The sequence below is a fragment of the Cynoglossus semilaevis genome, chromosome 4 (assembly GCF_000523025.1).
Source record: "Cynoglossus semilaevis isolate Cse_v1.0 chromosome 4, Cse_v1.0, whole genome shotgun sequence".
NCBI lineage: Eukaryota > Metazoa > Chordata > Actinopteri > Pleuronectiformes > Cynoglossidae > Cynoglossus > Cynoglossus semilaevis.
The window spans coordinates 2,493,045-2,513,792 of NC_024310.1; the positions used below are offsets into that span (position 1 = coordinate 2,493,045).

Consider the following 20,748-nt stretch of genomic DNA (forward strand, 5'->3'; position numbering starts at 1 on the left):
TCTTTTCATTGATGTCGGCAATGTCTACTTTCTATTGGATGGATGGATGGATGGATGGACTTTCTGACGTATCTCAGAACAATTCCGTTAGATTTTCAAAATTGTCGAATTATATAAAACATGGAAAAACTTTTGTTTTGTTTGTTTTTTGGCAGAAAGTGAGAATACTGCAGTTCAAATCTATGCTTTCAGATCTATGCTGCCACGATGATGTGTTTAGTTGCTAGGTAGAACACAAGTCTTTTTGTTTAGTTAGCATGAACTCATCTAAAATTTTACGGTCAAACATTCGTATATATATTATTTGTTCTTCCAGTTAAATAAACAAACGTCGTCACAGTTTGTGACTGATGGGTTTGTTGTAAATAGGGTAGGACTGATGGACAGAGAGGAGAAGTTTGGCTCTGGGGTGAAGGAGTGGGTGGAGACGAGTGACAGAAGGAAGCTGCTGGTGCGAGACAAGGCAAGGAGTCGGAGGACAATCAAACCGTCTGAGAGACAGATGACTGAACGAGAGTCGACAGAAATCAAATACCTGAGATTTTCATTTACCCACTGACCAGGAAGGACAGGGTTAGAGAGGGAAGAAGACCGAGCTGCCAGGCTGAGAGAAGACAACGACTGATACAGTGAAGACGGAGAAGACGGAGATGGATAGAGATGTACTAGTGGGAAAAGATATTGTGGTGATTATATATATATATAAATATGATTTTGGCTGTGGTGACATCAACGTTTCAAATGAATTGTACCACAGTCTCTTGTATTCGTTATGTGCAGTCCTCAAAGAGGCATTTCTTAGTTGCAGGAATATATTTATGACTCAAAAACCTCCATGTATCCACTTCCTGGATTCAAGGAGCAGGAACAGGAGCACAGAGGAGCAAAACACTGAGCATAAATACAAGGAATGGACAGAACAGGAACAGGAACGAACAGTCACATACACTGAATCTACAAAGACTACAGGGATGGAGAGAGGTGTATGACCACCAGGTGACACCAGTGAGACTAATGACAAAGACACAGGTGAGTGTGATGACACTGATGGACTCAGACACAGCAGGAGGACGGGGAGACAGACAGACCTCACACTGTGAAAGAAAAAAACCTCGGTGAACTCTAAGGTTTCAGTTGTAACTTCTGTAAAGTGACTTAAACGTATGACCTCTCACCTATTTTACATTATTATTATATTACAATACGTTTAGCAGACGCTTTTATCCAAAGAGACTTAGAAATTGAGTCAGACAATGGACAATGAAGCTACGGTAAACATAAAAAATACAAAAATACATAAATAATAAATAGAAAAAAGTACAGTTAGGGTCGTAGTAGGTCATGGAGTAAGAAGAATAGTATGTTATATACCTTTTATTTATACTTTTGCACTGGTAATACTAGTATTTCAGGAGATATTCAGTATCATATCATATTTTAGTCGTATGTGTCGGGATGTTAACAGATTCTTCTTTTTTTCAGTTTTAATTTTGTCCAAATCAATCAATGAGTGATATCAATAATGGAATCGGAATAGGTTAAAAAAAAGGTGTGATTTTGTCACAGTGTCAGACGGACACATTTATCATCGTCATCAGTTTGTGCCACTTGGACAAAAAGATTCTGTCCTCCTGCTCCGTGCTGAGCTCCGTCCGCTACCGTAACCCTCTGTTTGACCACAGCACCTCTGTAAATATTACGCAGTCAGAAGGATCACGGCAGTAGCTGGTTTTCAACCAAGGGGCACTTTTTGTGTCAGTGCGAGCGATCACCTGCCTCGGTGCTGTGATATTAATCGCCAACTGATGTAATTTAACTTCTCCTGGAGCTGTTAAAGCTTTCAGTTGCTAGGCGATCCCGAGGTAGCAGAGTGCCGCTTAAAGAGACGGCAGCTTTCAGCCAGAGGCTCCGTTCAAACTGGTCCTTTCAGTCGGCTTTCCTGTGTTCTACACCGTCGGGTGAAATTGACTGTGGTGTCTCACGGATGAACTGTGCACGATCAATGAAGCTTCAGTCTGATAAAAGGTCAAAAGTTCAGTTTAAAAAAAACAAACCATAATAACCATGGAGAGGAAATCTGAATAGGAAAAAAAAAGAAACGCAGTAAAAGTCCAAGCAGCGGAAACACAGTTTGGTAGGAGGATATAATAAATGCAGAAAATACACACAAAACAAAGAAACACTACAGAGCAATGTGCCAAGGCGACCATCAGAGGCGCCATCCTGCATCCTGAACTTTAGTGGAAAACCAACCATCAACCAACCAACCATTAACCAACCAACCAACCATCAACCAACCAACCAAGCATGAACCAACCAACCAACCAACCTTCAACCAACCAGCCAACCAACCTTCAACCAACCTACCATCAGAGGCGCCATCCTGCATCCTGAACTTCAGTGGAAAACCTAATCATAGAATTTTTAAATGACACCATCAACCAACCATCAACCAACCATCAACCAAACATCAACCAACCAACCAACCAACATCAACCAACCAATCATCAACCAACCAACCATCAACCAACCAACCAACCAACCATCAACCAACATCAACCAACCAACCAACCAAGCAGTAACTTGTTTCTGTGCGACTACAAATACACTTTCCAATGGACCGGAGAGAAAAAAAAAGAGACAAGAGTGTAATATCACTCCTTCTAAAACGTCCCCGCAGGACATGCTGAGGAACGAATCTATTTTCAGCCGTACAGACGCTGTGATGATTCCATTATTTTAGAGCCAAACTTTGTGAGTGATTGTGTGACGGGGCAGACAAGGACAGAGACGTTTCGATCCGACGCTCACGTCGGACTACTGGTTTTTGATACTCCTGGTATCATTTGTCTCTCCAGGTTACATGATGACGTCAACATTGACCGTTTTTTTTTTTGTCTTGTGGTCATTAACTGAACAATGCATTTTTACAAATGTTTTTATGGTCATTTAGACCCACGTTAATGACCTGTTTAGTTTAGTCTTAGAAACAAAGGATTGTTTACGTCAATGACATGAAAACTGCTGCGCTAAACTGCAAGTCAAACAAAAAATGTTAAGCTTATAGATATGCTGTGTTTTTTATGTCATCGTTCAATGTCTCTAAATGTCACCAACACTGATGTCACTCAGTAACCACTGTAATTAAAGAACGCCATGGTTGGGTAATAATGATGGTTTAGTAAAGGCGATGCCTGGAACACTCGGTTCACACCAGTCTGGCTTTTAATTATCTTTCCTTTTTACCCGCCGCTCCTCTGTCAGATGGATTTTTTGGCTTGATATTTTTAGTCCTGACCTTTTTCTCTGCTATTTAATGATGAAACTGCACGCTCTCACTTCCACTTGTTCAGAGTGAGGTGCAGACCTGAGGCCACACCTTTCGAACACCGGGTGTCACCGTCAGCTGCTTTTCACTTGCACCAACACAACACCGCGGGCTGTAGCTCTGTGTGAGGGGAGCGTTAGGGGTAATGATGCAAGTGGGTGGAGGGGTTAAAGGAGTAATGGTGTTCTCACTGGAGATGTGTGCCAACATTTATCACCAGAAGAAAAGAAAAAAAACACCAGCCTGCAGCTCTGTGTCAGCTGTAGATGTTGGAAGTTCAACCTCAACGGGGACGGCCGTTAGAGGGTCTACCACCAACGTTCTACAGATGCTAGCTTTACTGCACGTCTGTTACATGTCACAACAGCTACGGTAGGATTTGTTTTGGTGAATTAAACTTTAATAAGGTATACAGCAGGACGGTTTATAGCACATTAAAGCCCACGGCTTCATCCCACTCACCACATTATGTCAGATAGTAAAAATCTGCAGACGGAGAAGATAAACCTGTGGCAGATGAAGAACCAAGAAGAGACGAAGTTCATAAATCAACAAAGCGGTGAAGAGCAGCGAGGGGTGGCGGGGCGGGGGAGGGGGGGGTGTGTGTAGAGGGGATGTCAATAAAAGCATCGACAGAGACAGAGATTAAAGCTACGACATAGAGACAGTATTTTGTGGGGGTGGGGGGGGGGTTATCATTGTCTTGCTGCGACATTTCCCAGTAATTTAATTTTACATTAAGACAAGGGCAAGAAGGAAACGGTCTGGTTAGAACAGCCAGAAAATTGCAACAGGTTGAAGGAAAAACAACGATGATACTGTTTTATAACGGCAAGATAAAAAAAAAGAAAAGAAAAGTGTTCTTAAAACTCTGCACAGACGCTCAGAACCATTTCAGGCTGACAGATGTTGCTCAAATTTCTGCAATAATAGACACTTATTATATTAATAGCTGATGCGTTAACTGTAAGAAATTGTCGCAGATCAAAGTGACTAACTACGAAGTCATTAGGAGGTTAAAAAAAAACTCACTTTTTTTGAATAAATTGTTGTTAATTTACTCCTGACGGATTTAAAAATGACTTGCCCTAAACCTCAGCTGACCATTACTGCTGTAGTAGCAAACGTGTTTATTGACATATTGACAGTATTTGATCAATGGTGAATGAATTGCTGCACTACCATGTGTTGACCACCACAATATATTTTTACTGACATTTTGACCACTTGCAAAAACAAAAAAAAGAAAAAAGGGGTGGGGGCTGGGATGAAGAAAGCCGGCTGGGTAGCTGCAGGCAAACCCACCACCATACACTTCTAGTGGTGCAAATAAATAAACAGGTGAGATAACCAGCATTATCCCAAGTTTGTTTTAAACACTTTGTGTTTTAAACCAACATTAAAGAGCAAAAACTTGACCCTCTTTATCAGTTATTAATGCAAAGCGTGAAACTGAATGACAGGACGAGTCACTTTTGGTTTTATTTACAGTATCAATAATTGGAAATATGTAAATATTGATAAATTAACTTTCTTTTTTTTTTTTTTGTTTTTGTTTGTTTTTTTAATGTAAGCCCAGAGTGGGGGAAAACGCGGTGGGCGTCACAAACAATTCCAGCAGGTGCATTCATTCATGCAGCACCAGTTCGGTCAACTCGCATTGTCAAACGGGAAAAAAGGGGCAGAAAAAAAAAAATGCAGTCAACCGTCAACCTGTGGGCCTCCACAGTGAATTTGTGACAGTGGGGAAGAGTCTCAGTGCAACACGTCGTGACTTACAGTCGAAATATTGTCAGGAAAAATTAAATTAATAAAGACAAAAATAATGAAACCAAAAAAAAAGAAGCAGGAACCTACCTCTCTTTTGACGGTCCATAATAATTTCTCCTTGTACTCTTCCGCCGTGGAGCCCTCCATGTCCAGTCCACCTGCGGTCAGTGTGCAGTAGCTGGGCTCTGCCTGGCACTCCGCTCTGCCTCCTCTCCTCCTTCTTCTTCTCCTCCTCGCCTCCTTCTCGCCGCTCGACTCGACTGTGACGCAGCCCAGCGCCGAGGCCATACGTCACAGGACGGACCCGCCTCCCTCTCAATACTGATCAAGTAAGGAAGGGGGATAGGGGGGGCAAAAACCGTGGAGCTCTCCACGGCATCCAGCCCCGCCCGAGCCTGCAACCCACACAGCAGCAGCATCCAACGCACCGAGCAACCGACCAGCCCGCCAACCAACCTGTGGAGCCGTGCAGGTTATTTTTAGCATCCTTTGTTTCCCTCGCCGAGAGAGATAGATAGAGAGACCCTGAAACGTAGAGAGAGAGGGGGAGGGAGAGAGCTCTTCACTGCAGACAAGCAGGATTTACGTCACTCATCCGTAGCTGCTGCACGTCGTATGTCCATCGAAATGCATGGTCTTTATTGAGACACACCGTTTACTACATCGGCAGTATCTGTCACGCGCACACGCACAAACGCAGCTGCTTAAAAAAAAAAAAAAAGAAAATCATAAAATGACGTCACGGCAACGTGAACCAGAAGTCACCTGCAATTGTGTAGGGCCACTGACGTTGGTTAAACGGTCTCTCTTGTGCCCCCGTGTGGACACGCCCGTGCAAAGATTCGGTATGCACGAGTGTCCATTTATAAAATAATCATCAGAAAATCTGTTATTATTTGTAGTTTATGATTAGAAATTTCATGAATATTAAACAACGACAATCTTACCTGTATATTGTATGAGAGAGTGTCCATTTATAAAATAATCATCAGTTCAAATCAGTTATTATTTGTAGTTTATGTTTAGAAATTTCATGAATATTAAACCATGATAATCTTACCTGTATATTGTATGAGAAAAGGCCTAAATAATTTGTAATCATGCACAAGGATATTTAAAAATTTTGAAACATTTGAAAATTCTACTACCTTTTAATAATAACATCGATAGTGTTAATATTATGTATAATATTTATATTTTTTATCAGTAAATAACATGCATGTTTTTGGAAGTAAACAAACCATCTATAAAAATCCAATGCACAAACAGCACAAAAGGGATCAAACCCTGGACTTACCACTCCTCAACTGTCCCATTAAAGAATTATATATCACTTAAATTGACAAAACGTTCTCTTGTTTAATTCAGCATAAAATCATGGGTCATGATTATATTCGTTCGTCTTTATTCTAAGTGACTCGACCACATTTGCACACACTGATGAGGTCGTTTTTACCAGAAGGCCGTGTGCTGGCCCTGAAGAGACGAGTGTCAGCGGGGACAGACTCTGCCTCAGGTATACAACATTTACTGCCTCATTCATCTGTAATTAACAGATTGACAGACAACCTGCATCATGAAGGCATTCTGTCTGTCAATGCAACCTCTGAAGGCAGAGAGGTTGTTGAAAAGTAAAAAAAAAAAGGTAACATTTGATTTTGCCCCATAAGGAAACCCAACGTGTTAGCTTTAACTAATCTACAATAAAAAAATGTAAAAATATTTTTATTAATTATTCTAGTGTTAACTTGAAATCCTACATTGTGAGTATAGCTTCTCGGTTCTACCTAAATGTTCTACATGTTTGCTTCTATATGCAAAGCCAAATAAAATCTGCTTCCTACTAATGGATTCCAAACTGCAGTGACAACAACAATTTCAAATATACTGATGCATTTCTGTGAAAAATTAAAAAAGGACCAGTCTGTGAAACATTTATTTTAGTATATTTATACTACAGTGGACAAAAAAAAAATCAAAAGAATGGTCTGTGTCTCTCTGTGCAGCGTAGGATGAGATCAAGGACGTCCACCTGACCTCGTCGTCGTTACTGTGTGTTGATTGGTTAAGGCTAAAAATGTTGTATTATGACGCAGGGGTTATAACGAGAGATAGTTGTTAAATAGAGAAGAAAAAAAAATACTTTTGATATACTGAAATGCAACATATTCCTTTAAAATCTTAGTGCCATTTCAATAGATTCAATAGATTACTATTCTATAAAATACAATTTATGAAAACGATTTTTTAATTAAATACTGATAATATTCAAGCTTTTTAATGTATATATATATATATATATATGTGTGTGTGTATGTTTTTAGTTCATGTATGACAGTCAACTGAATATACACTGTATGTGGTTAATGGATAATCATTGTTATCATTTGATGAACATTTTTTATAAAATAATTCATAGTTGAAAATATTCACGTGTCCCTGGTGCCTGTAACTCTGTGGAATCATGTTAAATAAACTGATATGACGGACAATCTACTGGTGATTGAATTGTGCACAATGAAATAAAAAAAAAATCACATCATCAAATCATAATGATAGTAGTGGTAACGGCACAAAGGTATAAAAGTCAAACAGACACTTGTTATAATAATACTCAAGGTTTTTGTGAAATCCAAAAACCCGACCTGGCAGTTCAGCTTTTTCAGTCTCAGTGTCCCAGCTGCCGGTCATCGTATGTACTGTACCTCTTGACGTGAATTCGACGGACACGCTCACGGAGCTCGGCTCCTCCGGGCCCCTCCTCCTCCTCGCTGAGGGAGCCACAGTTGTTATAGCTGCGGCGAGTGGCCTCCAGCAGGGCCTTGTCGGGCGGCGGCATCGTCTCGTACAGCAGCGTGTTCAGAGTCTCTTCGTAGATTCGAGCTTCAGGAAACTCCACCTGAGGCACACGGATACCGTACATGTCATGACTGTTTTATGATAAATAAATGAATGAATTAATGAATTTCTGTATTGAGCAGAACTGCCAACCGATATTATTGGCCCAATACTAGCATCATTATTTAATATCTATAAGAATCGTTATAGGTTTTTCAGAGAAAACCTGATAACGCAATGCCTAAATTTGGCCAAATGATGTGTGCTGTTTTATGATAAATAAATGAATGAATTAATGAATTTCTGTATTGAGCAGAACTGCCAACCGATATTATTGGCCCAATACTAGCATCATTATTTAATATCTATAAGAATCGTTATAGGTTTTTCAGAGAAAACCTGATAAGGCAATGCCTAAATTTGGCCAAATGATGTGTGCGCTAAAAATACTTTTGGGGATAAACGGCTGTATATTAAAGTGAAGGTCACTAGATGGCACCATTGCCGCTCATTTTATTAATCTTATAGTCATACAGTGGTTTGTACAGATAAATAAATAAATATTACCAATCAGACATCGGACATCCCTAATGGTAATGTATGGTAAAGATTTAATTGGATTTAATGAGCGTGACTCATTAGAAGGTTTAAAAACCACATTAAACAGGAGATAATAATGTGTTTTTGAGACAAATGTATGGTAAAGATTTAATTGGATTTCATGAGCGTGACTCGTTAGGAGGTTTTAAAACCACATTAAACAGGAGATATTACACGGACGGTGTAATAAGACCAGCTGTGATAAATCTTCATGCGCATCTTAATAACTTTTTAAACATTTAGTTGTGTCTCTGGACAATTTATTTTGGATATATTTTCCATTGAACTTGCAGGTTTCTCATATATTTATGCCATTTTCCTGCATTACAATTTCTGCTTCACACCTTAGTTTGTTTCTTCTCTGTGGCGTAGAAGATGGAGGTGCAGCACACCTCGGCCAGTTTACGTCCCTGTCCGTAGAAGGACCAGCAGCAGATCTCGTCTCCTATCACGTCTCTGATGAAGAGGACGCGGCCGTTGAAGCTGAGTGACAGCCTGTCGAACAGCTCGATGTTCTTCAGCAGGTTGTCGTCTGAGTTACTGCAGACACAAGGGGTGAATTAATGAAAGAGACAACCGTCGTTGCTTACTGCACTCTGCTGGCCTGTCTTTGTATTGATGGCTGATGGAAACTGTGGCTCTCTCACCTGGTGTAGGAGTATTTGTTGTTGCTCCTGTTGTACAACAGCTTCACCCCTGGCTAACAGAGAAGAAACACGATTCAGGATTTCAGTTAGTTACGGATTTCAGATGTAATATCTAACTGAGACTAATAACTAAATATGACATAAATTCATCTGTAATAAATGAAACACAAATCAATGACAGTTAATGAGGTCAGAGGCTATTTTTGACTCAATATATAACATTGATTACACATTTACTAATCAATGTACAGTATGGTCTCCAATATTAATGTAGCTTTTCTTCAATGGAGCATGATCAAATATGTAAATTATAATGATATTCAGAGTAAAAAATATGGTAATGGAAAACTTATTGGCAAATATGGCTAATCGATTTAAACATGAAAAACGTGAAAAACCACATGTTAAAAATGTTTAAAGAAACGACCTGATGTTTATAAGAATACATAGAATAAATAGGTTTTATATTTTGGGTTTTACTGATTTAGGATTTGTCTGTATTTACCTTCTTTGAAGACTGAATAAGCTTGTCTTCTTCCTTTCTGGAGGTGACCACTGGTATGACACACAGAGGCTGCTCATTATTGTCCTGTCAAAGAGACCAGCAAATTGATGGTTAAATATTTCCATTTTAAATACATATTAAAATATATTTTTTAAATTTAACACCCCACCCAAGAAACTGACCTGCAGGGTGTTCTGACAGAGCTCCACCAGGCCTTCAATGAGGTAATACTTGGCTTCAAAGAGCAGCTCCTTGACCGCCTGGGAGCCTTTAGGTAAGATGACAGTGCCGTCACGTAGGTAGGAGAGGATGCTACCAAAGTGCTTTCCACTGCGATCAATCAGGATCCAACCTGAACACAGAAATGACGTTGTTAAAAATGTGAATTTTGTTTTTGTTTTGCCACTACATGTACAGGTTAGTTTCAGCAAAATGAGTTCCCAAATGGCTCACCTTGTTTATCCGTGAACACTTCCTTCTTTCCACTGAACATGGCTTTTAGAACAGAGTCCTGGCTGGTCAGAATTTGCAGTGTGGTGTAAAACAGGGTCCCGCCAACATTGATCTGGACATACTTGTTGACTGCTCCTTTATGACAGCAGGTCCTGGTCTTGGGACAGACTACAGGAGTGGCAGTGCAGATGGACTGGGTGTGGTGGAGGGGCAGGCAGCTGTCTCCAGACATGTCCTTTTGGAGGAAGATGACCACCCTACAGACGGAGGTGCGAAGGTCCCCCGCCGTGGTGACAGCTACTGATGAGGCCACAACTTGTCACTGCTGCCGATCATTCCCGACAACATTTACCAGCCTGAAATGGAGCAGGGGATTTTCCTTATTTTTTTAATTCACTGGATTTAAACTAGTGATATGATGAATATGCAGTGTATGATGGTTACAGACTACAGTTATAACATTATTTGTATAAAAAGTATAGCTTTATGATCTTTATGAAAAGTAAAGATTGCTGCAGTTATGGAAAAAATATGTTAAATGCTTCCAGATACTGGCAAAAAACAATTTTAAGCAAAAATTAAGTCTAGAAAGTTGAAGAAATAACAGTTTTGACATACAGTATAGTACAGTACAGTATAGTACATTTCCTGCAAACAGTAGAACAAAATAAAACACAAGACACAACGTAGCATACTTGTTAAAAAATAAAAACAGTTAGCTAATCACACCAAGACCGTGTATACAAATCCAAAGGCAGATTCCGGTATCGTTCATATAGCACTGAAGTACTCCTTCACTTCACTTAAACGCTAATGTTTAAAAAATACATGTGCTACACTATAAACAAAGCAACTAATGCTACGTTACTATGTTTCCTTGATACATCATTAAAACACGCTAAACATTGTACGTGACTTTAAAACACATATTCAAAACGTTTAGCAAACATGTTGTGCCTGCAATTTAGCTACACTCTTGTTTTGCTAATGTTTTAGTTTTGTGATATAAATGAGTTTTTATTTAGCCAAATGAGTCAATAGAAAACATATGTGCGATGTCTTGCAACGAATCTGAACTAAATGAGGAGTTTGTTTAAAACATTAAGGCGATTTTTACCGAAAGAGACTTAACTTTACAAAGGTATATCAGTTTCGTATCCTTATAATTCTCGCTTTGTTTCAATACTGACCTCTAACAATTGTCTTCCTTTTCACAACCCACGCTTCTTTTATCCTTAGAGAATGGGTGCCAGCTGGTTACTAAAAAGGAGAAATGATAATATTTCAAAAACTGTAAGAAAGCTTGGTAAAAGTTTTAGCCTCTTTCTTCTTCTCCTTTTACAACTACTCGACATAGAGCACACTGCTGCCACCTCTGGTAGTCAAGCGCGGTGTATGAGGAATGTGCTAGGTTAGACAAGAAGACCGCTTTATGGATTTGGCTTTATATTTTAGCGATAGTTTTTTTGTTTGCTTTCAAAAATCTATGAAACCAGAACTGTCTCTATTTCGTTTTAAGTAAGTGTTTCACCCTTCACTGTAATGAAGCTAAATAATAAATAAAATAAATGTTTGTATAAATCGATTGTTGATGCTGTGCACACTCTTATCAATAGATGGCAGTCGTGCACTCATAGCTATATTTGCTAAACGCTGTTTATAGAAATAGAAGAAGAGAGAAGCTCTGATGTTGTAGTTACAGTTCCCTCTGTGCCACATAGTCACACAAAACACAGGCGCTTGGAGCTGTTTATTCAGGTAATATAATTATTTGTCCGTTGTTAAACTATCTGATGAAGGTTAGCTTAGCACCGGCGATGTGTGCGTGTAATAGCTTTAGTGGCTTTAGTGACCATTGTTGTAGAAATTAATTATTTCAAAATGAGAAAATTAAATTACCAGTGAAATGTAATGTAAGTGTGTAGGTCTCACATCGTGGAAATAAACGCTATTTTTGGAAAGTCACTTACACGGTGTTTATATTTGTTTTTCATACGAGTAGAGGAAAACTCAAAAAACAGAATGCTCTGTTCTCTTGTGTTTCCCTTGTGTTCGAGGCTAATGCTAACGTGTACGAGATAACAGTGGTTCGTCTTACCATATGTTGAATCTTCATTGAAGGGCAAAGTTTAGCGAAGTGTTAACAGACATGTCCTGTCTGTGCTAACGATGTTATTAAACCTGTATACCACTGTCATACGGTTAACAGATAATATTCATCTGTATGTGAGCCTATAGCTCCGCCAACCATTTACTGCATATCGTAAAATAGGCACAAAGCGTAGTGTCGTTTTTTACATTTAGTTGAAACACTTGAACATTTAACTCAATACAAATATATTGAGTTGTGACTCAAGACAGGAGGTTGAGGATGTTGGGTCAAATATCGTCTGTTTTAACATCTAGGTTTCAGATATAAAATGTAAATACTTATACTCTGAGTGTATTCTGCTTGTAAATAAATATTCTTTGTTTAAACCTGTGCAACTGCATTCTATATGCTGCTGGCTGTTAGCCAGGACTACCTTGATGAAAAAAATATATTCTTTTTTTAAGAAAAGCCTAAAGAAAAGCTTGTAGCAACAGCAAACTTGTCTCTAAGATTTCTGGAGATCTGTGTATTTGTCTCACTCTTTGTTTTTCTATAATATGACAGGGGCCTATGGCCATGGCTAAAGACCCATTATCGGAGGCGGGCTTTTATTTTGATGAACTCAACAAGCTCAGGGTGCTGGAGCCTGAGGTCAGCCAGAAAACCTCAGAGCTAAAAGAGGAGTGTAAAGACTTTGTGGATAGTAAGGACTTTAACATAACTCTTGAACTTTAATTTTCTTCCATTCGATGTCAACAGCTGAAAAAAATGTTGCTGTTTGTTGCAGAAATAAGTCAGTTCCAGAAGATCGTGGGAGGCCTCATCGAGCTGGTCGATGAGCTAGCCAAAGAGGCCGAGACGGAAAAGATGAAGGTAGGCTTGAAAATAAACACTTGTTTTTTTTTCCTCCGCCTTCTGGAGTAGGTGGTAATTTTGTGTTTTTTCTTGCTTTAGGCTATAGGAGCCAGAAACCTGCTGAAGTCTGTAGCAAAACAGAGGGAGGCTCAACAACAGCAGCTCCAGGCTCTCATTTCAGAGAAAAAGATGCAGCTTGAACGGTAAAGCGTCTAAATGCAAAATGCAGTGTATCACAACCACAACATTAACCTGCTAATGTTAGCATTGTGTCCTTTCACTCATACAAAGATGCTAATGTTTTGCTTGGTTTTGTATTTTTGAATTTGGTTTATAAAATACTTGTATATGACCATTAAATTGTAAACAAGGACTAATATGAACTTTGACCCACCTAAGTTTTCGTTCAATTTATGCAAAACATTTTCTTGAATACAGATTGTGAAGTCATGGCAGTGTCCATTGATCTCCATTGACAATTTTGGTTTTCTTCGGGGGAGGGGAGCACGTGTTTCTGATTGGTTATCTGTTGTTTGTTTTTTTTACCTTGTGACAGATATCGTATCGAGTACGAAGCCTTGTCCAAGGTGGAGTCCGAGCAGAACGAGTTCATCGACCAGTTTATTCTGCAGAAGTAAAGACTCGGCTGACACAGCAGTAGAAGTGTTTCCACAGTGCCTCCTACTGGTTTTCTGGATAACAACACCACATCAGAAAACTGTACTGCTGCTCTTCTCTGTCCGCGTCTGCTTCACACCATTCTTTTGATCGTATACATGGCCTTGTTCACACCACGCGGTTTTCATCCGACCACATAAACTTGTAACTCATTTGGATTTTACAATTAACGCCAGTTAGTTCATTTCTTTATATTTGGCTACATACTTTATAATCTGCACTTTGAATTCTGCAGTTTAGCTTTTCTCTTTTGGTTGCATTTCATTTGAATTCTTTATGGAATTCCAAATGTGTTAAAGAGAGGGCGTTTTTATACTTTATATGGCTTTAAGGAAGTCTTTTCGTATCCCAGGAGTTGTTCCCCTTTTCTGTGTTTTATTTTTTATTTTCTTTCAGTAAATTCACATCCAAAATCACTACGGTCTAATCTCCACACTGACCCCTCTGAAAACTGTGTCATGTGAACATGGCTTTACTTAAATAGAAGTAGTACTAGTAGTAGTAGTAGTAGTACTCCCTTACATAGTGAGTAGGTTTGACATTTGATTTTTATCGTCGTAAGCTTGAATATGTGTTTGCACCAAATATCTCAGACCAACATTTAATATGGGGGCATTTTATATATAAAGTTATATTATTTATAATATTTATACAGACAACCCTAGAATATTTAGTTTTATTACTTTTTATATGAATCTTGATACTGCATGTGCTTGTATTTATGTCCTGCTTTTTAATAAGGAAAAATTGAACATGTTCAATTTTTTTCAAATTCTTCTGGTACAATCCTAACCTCAACTACTCCAGCCTCCAGGTTTTACAACGCTCTTCTTTGTCATTTCTGCTGTGTGATGTTTTATTATTTCCCCATCACACGGCGAAGGGTAATACTTGAATACATTAAGTCGCACAAGAAAATGTACATGTTGTACTGCTTATTTCAAAGTTATGCAATTATATTGTGGTTCAATAAAATAATTGTGTAACGATTTTGACTTTGTTTTGCTTGTATTTCTACGCTTGAATCAACCCTTGAGTGGGTCTAGTGTTGTGACAATAAACATGATGTAAAATTTCAAACCAGTCTCATCATCATATCATTAACAACCTCAACTGATCACAAGATCAAATAGTTATTTTACTATTATTCCATTAAAAAAACAACATATATAGAGTACTTTAAATTTAATGTATTTACAAGAAAGTACAATTTTCAATATTTACATTTTTCTTTTATATTAGACTCCATAGAATAAGATGTCCATGAGCAGGGAAGTTAACTTCAACAGACATTCTCGGTTATGAGATTGGGTTGAGATTTACTCACTTCTTGGTGTACTGTAAGGGAAAAAAGAAGTCTAAAGAAGAGTCTACTTGTAATTTTATAACTAAGTTTTAAAGAAGGTTTAACAGAATTTTTATAGATTTAACAAGTGTACAACAAACCCAATACCGTTGGTCATGAGACAAATTCTCACCTTATTAAGAATCCACTCAGCATCTTCTACAGCTCGTTGGATTATCACTTGGATCCTCCCTGGGTCATCTTCATCACAGTGACTGTTGTAACCCTTAAAAAGGTGAATAGGAAGTAGTTAAACACAGAAATAGTTCATTCAGTGAAAATACAGTTACATGTATCTTATTTTAAATTTGCCAGCTTGAACCAGTTTTTATAAATATAACAAAGCAGATGACGCAGCTCACAACAACGTGAATTTGCATTTGATGTAGTTAATATTGCAGCTACCCAAAATATCAATTTCAACTTGTATTGATCATAAATATAACTTAACTTAATTTATCTGTTTTTCAAGCAATTCTGAAAATATCACATTTGCTGTTAAATCTCAATAATGACCAGGATTGTCCAAGATGTGACTCTGATTTATTTTAGTAATATAACACAAACTACTCACGTCACGGCCTTACCTGTCTTATTGCGTGTTTATAGTGTTGCTGCATGGCTGCGGTGGGCAGCTGCCTGCAGCACCTGAGGAGATGTCGGTAAAGCTGCACTGACGTAAGGATCACAACAGCTCCACCTGCAGGCGCCATATCTTCCTCCTCAGTAGTCGACTGTTAGTGAAACACACCTAGGCACAATAATGTAAGTAAAATTCAACAAACGCTATTTATTTAACATTTACATTTATTTAACTATAACACAGGCCTAAAACATATCATATAAGTTCTGTTTGTGTATATCCGTGTGACATTGGCCAAACCTGCTCTCATTTGTTTGGACCTGGCGACAAATAGTTTGGCGAAAAAAGTTGCTTGGAGAAAAGCTTAGAACGATTAATAAATAAAAAATAAAACCGGAGTTTTGTCCTGGGCTGTAATTCAAGGTCCACTGGTGCAAAGAGACTGAAATTGTCTTACAATGTAGGTGATGAACAGAGAATGATGATCGCCGCCATTTTCTTCCTTTTCCTCTGTACTGTAATGACGGCTTTAAAATAACTCGTATTTGCAACATCGCCACCGTGTGGGCTGGAGTGCAAATGCAATAAAATCAATTTCTTTGGTCCAGCCAGGTAAGCCAAATACTTATTTCGTTTATTTTAATAAAAAAACATTCATCCTATACATTTGTATAAATATGTTACTGTTTGGTTGACTGTCTTTTATTCTTTTTAAGCAGACTTGGTACTAACTACTGAAAACTTGAACCAGGTCCTAGTACATGATCCACCTGTCCATCACACACACATTATCCCTTTACTTTTAGCTCAAGAAAAAACAGGTCCATATATGTGGAGAGCAAAACATTTTATTACTAACACTGGAATAGTTCAATATGTATATTATTATACAGAAACTAACTGCTTTACAAAAACAAAATGATACAATATCACATGTATATACAGTGTAGTAAATATACCATCTCAAATTGTACACAAAGTATTTACAATTGTCACACGTACTGCATTAAAAACAAAAAGTGTAATACTCTTACTCTAAAGACATTAGGTTTTGCATTACATCAAATAAAACATGCCACACTTTGAGGTTTTTCATCTTTACAAACCTATGACTGTTTTTAAATTAGTGCAAGTCAACCACTTCTTTAAGAGGTTATGGACATGTATTTAATCCTCATCGATTCCATTCACACACACACACGGTAAAATTAAACCTGCACAAAAAAACAAAACAAAAAAATATGGCAACTGCTAATATGGTGCTCAAATAAAGCTTGCCTTCAAGATTGTTCCTGATTGTGTTGTGTTACACTAACTGATTGTGTTACTCGTACATTTTGGACACTTTTAAATTGAGAAAATCAGGGAGTGTAGCTTCGACAACAGTGAAAGTGCAGAGAGGAGGACGGACGACGATAGACGATGAGCCGATTCTTCCGGGGGATATTTAGCTCTACACCTTCAATAGTATTTAAACATCCTTCATTTGGAACACTCTGTTTAACCGTAACTGCTGCAAATAAACTGTGTAAAAAAAAAAAGTGGCAGTTTGTGACAGTTATTTCAAAGTCTATTGGTGAAGAGAATCTTGAATATGACATTCCGGAATTAAAAAAAACAAACCAAAAAAACAACACAACAACAGATTAACTTATTCATGAATAACAATAGGAATAGAACCAAGATATAGTAAACATAAAATTCCCGCCTAGTTTATACCACCTATGTTTCCACTAGCTCTCAGAAAACTGCACACGTATTCACTTTTATTGAGCTTTTAATGCAGTAAACCAGTGTTTTGTTTTTTTCGTTTGCTACACAGAGAAATCTTTCCTCTAAACTGAATCATGTTACAAGAAAAAAAAAGGATTAAAACTGGGATTGTAAGATGATTAACTAAAACATGAGCCTTCTAACAGCTAATATATGGAGTTGCTGCTATAAAAAAAGACAAATAAAATTAGTCAAAATTGTAAAATAAATTGTGTCAGGCCAAATAGAATCGAAGTGTTTTGGCTGTGGTGTGGACGGAGGTCTTCATCGTACGGCAGTCAGTTGTGGTGTTGGAGGGCTGTCTGTGGTGGTCGTCTCTGATCTACATTAATTATACACCCTATCACTGATTGTCATCATTTAAAATATTTTGTACGATCAGTCAAATCACAAGATCAAGTGACTGACTTTGAGGCTTTCTCATCATTCAAGTTTTTTTGAGAGGGGGTTGGGGGGGGTTGTGCACTCATTCACACCAATAAACTACTGTATTCATTTCTAGGAAATATCTGGGATATCTAGAGCTAACACATTTATCTATTCCTTACTATGTGAAACATTCGTCAGGAGCTTAAAATCACTGTCATTAAATAATGAGGAAAAAAACAAAAACAAAAAAAAAACAAAACAGAAATGCACCTGTGCCTTCGACAAAATGACAAAGTGTATTTGAAACAACCCCGAAGAAAACAACCAGAAGCTGAGAAGAAGAAAAAAAAAAAACAGGAGTATGTTCTGAACATATTGTTAGTCTGTACATTAGGGATCGGCCCATACTCACTACTGTTGACGTAGTGTATGGTTTTAATAATAAGTTTGTATGCTTTTAGCATCAGCACAGAGATCACGCTTTAGTCCCTGGTGTCAATTCGTGGGAATAGCAAACCAAAAAAATGCATGAATATTTTCTTAATCTAATTATCTGTTAATATTTTTAAAATTTTGTTGATGTAATTCAAGTTGGGAAAATTTGGGCCATGGCTAATGAGATGCAGACCAATCACAGAGGTTGTCTGTTTGGAGGAGGGCACTCCCATTGGCTGTTCCAGCGAAAGGTCACTACACCAGCATTTGCTATGACTAAGGATAACAGATAAAGAGAGTCGCTGGAGAGTTCGCCTCGCCTCGTGACCGAGGTCCAGAGCTTTGGCACCGATCGAGGAGCCCAGGAGAATCTACAGCCTTTAACGGTGAAAGACAATCCAACAACTCACAACGTTTCTAGTCACATCCTGTCAAATGGTTTGGGAACGTGATGGGTTTTTACCAACTTTTTCACCTGTCACTGACTGACAGGAAGTCAGAGCTGCTGATTTTTGGCGAGTAACAGAAATCGACTCGGCACCGGTGTGACTGAAGACACCGCCGACACCTACGTCGATGTGTTTTTTTCTTTTCTTTAAAGAGCCAACGGTGAAACTTCAGACAGGTGAGAGTGAGTGAACTGATGGATGTGGCATCGAACGTCGTTCCATTCACTGCCCTCTTTAGTCACATGGTCACCGGAGGTAAAAGGTAGTAAAAGCTGAATCTCTATGTTAAAAGGCAACTTGGAGTTGGCATTGTATTCCACAAAACTGACAGAGTGATGTGTCGCGGCCCACAGAGGAACAGATGTCTGACAAAGGAGTTAAGGATTATTGCCTATTACACAATTTCCTTTCCACTGTGTAAACAAATTAAAATGCTGCTGAAAAACACAGATTACACTAATTAGAAAAACAAAAAAAAGAGCTAAAATAAAAACGATTGCACAAAAAAGCTATTTACACCGTCGTGTTGTCTCTAGTGTTCTGTTTACCTTCATGATACTTTGAAAGTGTTTTTGTTTAAAAAAAAAAGAAAAAAGAAAAATAAATCATAATGTAGCGCTATCTAGCTGTACAGGATAAATACTTTCAGGCAACAGGGTATATGGATGATTGTATATTTGACGATCATTGGAGGCCAGTCATGACGCAGCTCACGTGAACTCGGGGGGAGAGGGGGGGGTGATATGGACGGCTCGCCTCCATAATTAGTACCTGTTCTTCGGTCCTCATCAAGGTTCCACTTTTAACTTTACAAATTGTACACACTGAAAAAACCCTGACAAAGGCACACCATGGAGAAAACATTAACATCCAAATTAGCACTAAGGACTGGTTATACATTATCTGTATATGTAAAATATGTACAAGAGTGGGAGAGCAGGGTGAGGGCCCCCGACCCACTGATCCACCACTGTCGCCGCCGCCATCGCTGCTGCTGCTGCTACTGTCATTTGGTCCATCTCACTGACCAGGAGTGTTTTAAGTCATGAGGAAGTCCAGAGGATGTGTGAGCAGTCCAAAAACTCAACTTTTATTTCCAGAAGAATTCCCAAAAGTCTCGTTTTGACGTATGATGAGTAGCTTCAATATTAAGAAGAAGAATAAAAACAAAAACAAACCTAACCTTCCAGAAACTTCTCCATCCATCCAATGGCTAACACGAACCATTCCCAAGAAGCACGCTATTCCAAGTTGGATCATTTCTCCCCGATTTCCCGAACACAGAAGAACATCTTCTCCAGCTAAAGCAACACAGCTTGAAGTGGAGGAAACCTTAACAAAGTTGAGTGCAGCATGAGGCCTGGTACCCTGGAGGTGGAGCAGATCAGTGGTGCATTGTGGGACATCGCCTGCCGAGTGATCACACAATTTTCTTAATGCTGGGTCTCTTGAAGCTGCCGGAACTGCGCTGCTTCTGGACCTGACTGGCTGAACCGTGGCGAGTGCGCCCCCCGCTGGACAGTGCAGAGCTTGGGGACAGCTGAACGTTCTCCTTGTCCACACCTGGTGGGTCACAGTGAGGACATCATGAGTTCATATAAATCAGGTCACAGAAAACTGGACCTCATCAACCAATCACGGGTTAGGATTAGGATTCCAAGTAAATGTGTGTGTGCGCGCGACCTGGCGTGTGCTGTGACGTGGCCAGCGATGTCATGGAGTTGGACAGGTTGAGGTTGGCAGTTATGCTCAGTTGGCTCTGACTGGTGGGTGGGTAAGGGGAGGTGGGCGTCCTCATCTGCTCCTCCCCTCGCTCCTCCTCAGCGGCTGGGAGGTAGCTGTCGATCAGCGCCTCCAGGAACTTAACGATCAGCTCGGCGTAGTCCGGTATCTGTGTTTGCTGAGGACGGAAGAGAAAAGTCAAGTCAAGGCGGACGACATCTGGGGGGTATTCACCAGCACGGCTCATAAATCAAAACATTAAACGCCGAACCTGGTGAACCTCTGCATTTTAAAAGGAAAAAAAAA

The 20,748-nt window shown here is 39.0% G+C and overlaps 5 protein-coding genes across 10 annotated transcripts in view; 1 reads left to right on the top strand and 4 right to left on the bottom strand.

Annotated features, from left to right (window-relative positions):
- sgsm2 (small G protein signaling modulator 2) overlaps window positions 1–6,048 on the bottom strand; it is a 46,349-nt gene extending 40,301 nt beyond the window's left edge. For 2 of the 3 annotated variants that reach the window (XM_025054993.1, XM_025054992.1), the window contains exon 1: window positions 5,186–6,048. In XM_025054993.1, the coding sequence (XP_024910761.1) occupies window positions 5,186–5,386 (201 nt within the window). In that variant the 5' untranslated portion in view covers window positions 5,387–6,048. The remainder of the gene's footprint in view (window positions 1–5,185) is intronic. The other variant, XM_025054994.1, reaches the window with a different exon arrangement.
- Window positions 6,049–7,020: 972 nt separating this feature from the next.
- Window positions 7,021–11,545, bottom strand: tnfaip1 (tumor necrosis factor, alpha-induced protein 1 (endothelial)). The gene is made up of 7 exons (XM_008308623.3): window positions 11,332–11,545; window positions 10,142–10,497; window positions 9,871–10,040; window positions 9,689–9,772; window positions 9,184–9,236; window positions 8,881–9,076; window positions 7,021–7,997 (listed from the first exon to the last, which is right to left on the bottom strand). The coding sequence occupies exons 2-7, from the start codon at window positions 10,371–10,373 to the stop codon at window positions 7,767–7,769; spliced, it is 966 nt and encodes a 321-aa protein (XP_008306845.1). The 5' UTR covers window positions 10,374–10,497; window positions 11,332–11,545; the 3' UTR covers window positions 7,021–7,766.
- A 222-nt stretch (window positions 11,546–11,767) lies between these two features.
- ift20 (intraflagellar transport 20 homolog (Chlamydomonas)) lies at window positions 11,768–14,756 on the top strand. The gene is made up of 5 exons (XM_008308622.3): window positions 11,768–11,899; window positions 12,798–12,936; window positions 13,021–13,106; window positions 13,188–13,291; window positions 13,645–14,756. Exons 2-5 carry the CDS (start codon window positions 12,804–12,806, stop codon window positions 13,724–13,726), a joined length of 405 nt encoding a protein of 134 aa, XP_008306844.1. The 5' UTR covers window positions 11,768–11,899; window positions 12,798–12,803; the 3' UTR covers window positions 13,727–14,756.
- A 180-nt stretch (window positions 14,757–14,936) lies between these two features.
- lyrm9 (LYR motif containing 9) lies at window positions 14,937–16,261 on the bottom strand. 4 transcript variants are annotated; one of them, XM_008308619.2, is made up of 4 exons: window positions 16,152–16,261; window positions 15,699–15,862; window positions 15,245–15,337; window positions 14,937–15,104 (listed from the first exon to the last, which is right to left on the bottom strand). In XM_008308619.2, exons 2-4 carry the CDS (start codon window positions 15,822–15,824, stop codon window positions 15,090–15,092), a joined length of 234 nt encoding a protein of 77 aa, XP_008306841.1. In that variant the 5' UTR covers window positions 15,825–15,862; window positions 16,152–16,261; the 3' UTR covers window positions 14,937–15,089. The 4 variants fall into 4 exon arrangements, with proteins under 4 accessions (XP_008306841.1, XP_008306840.1, XP_008306839.1 ...); XM_008308618.3 differs by having other exon boundaries at window positions 15,699–15,845; window positions 15,995–16,236; XM_008308617.3 differs by having other exon boundaries at window positions 15,995–16,232.
- A 1,638-nt stretch (window positions 16,262–17,899) lies between these two features.
- On the bottom strand, window positions 17,900–20,724 carry LOC112486933 (neurofibromin-like). Its single transcript, XM_025054996.1, has 2 exons — window positions 20,404–20,724; window positions 17,900–20,283 (listed from the first exon to the last, which is right to left on the bottom strand). The coding sequence occupies exons 1-2, from the start codon at window positions 20,687–20,689 to the stop codon at window positions 20,141–20,143; spliced, it is 429 nt and encodes a 142-aa protein (XP_024910764.1). The 5' UTR covers window positions 20,690–20,724; the 3' UTR covers window positions 17,900–20,140.
- Between the last annotated feature and the right edge of the window lie 24 nt (window positions 20,725–20,748).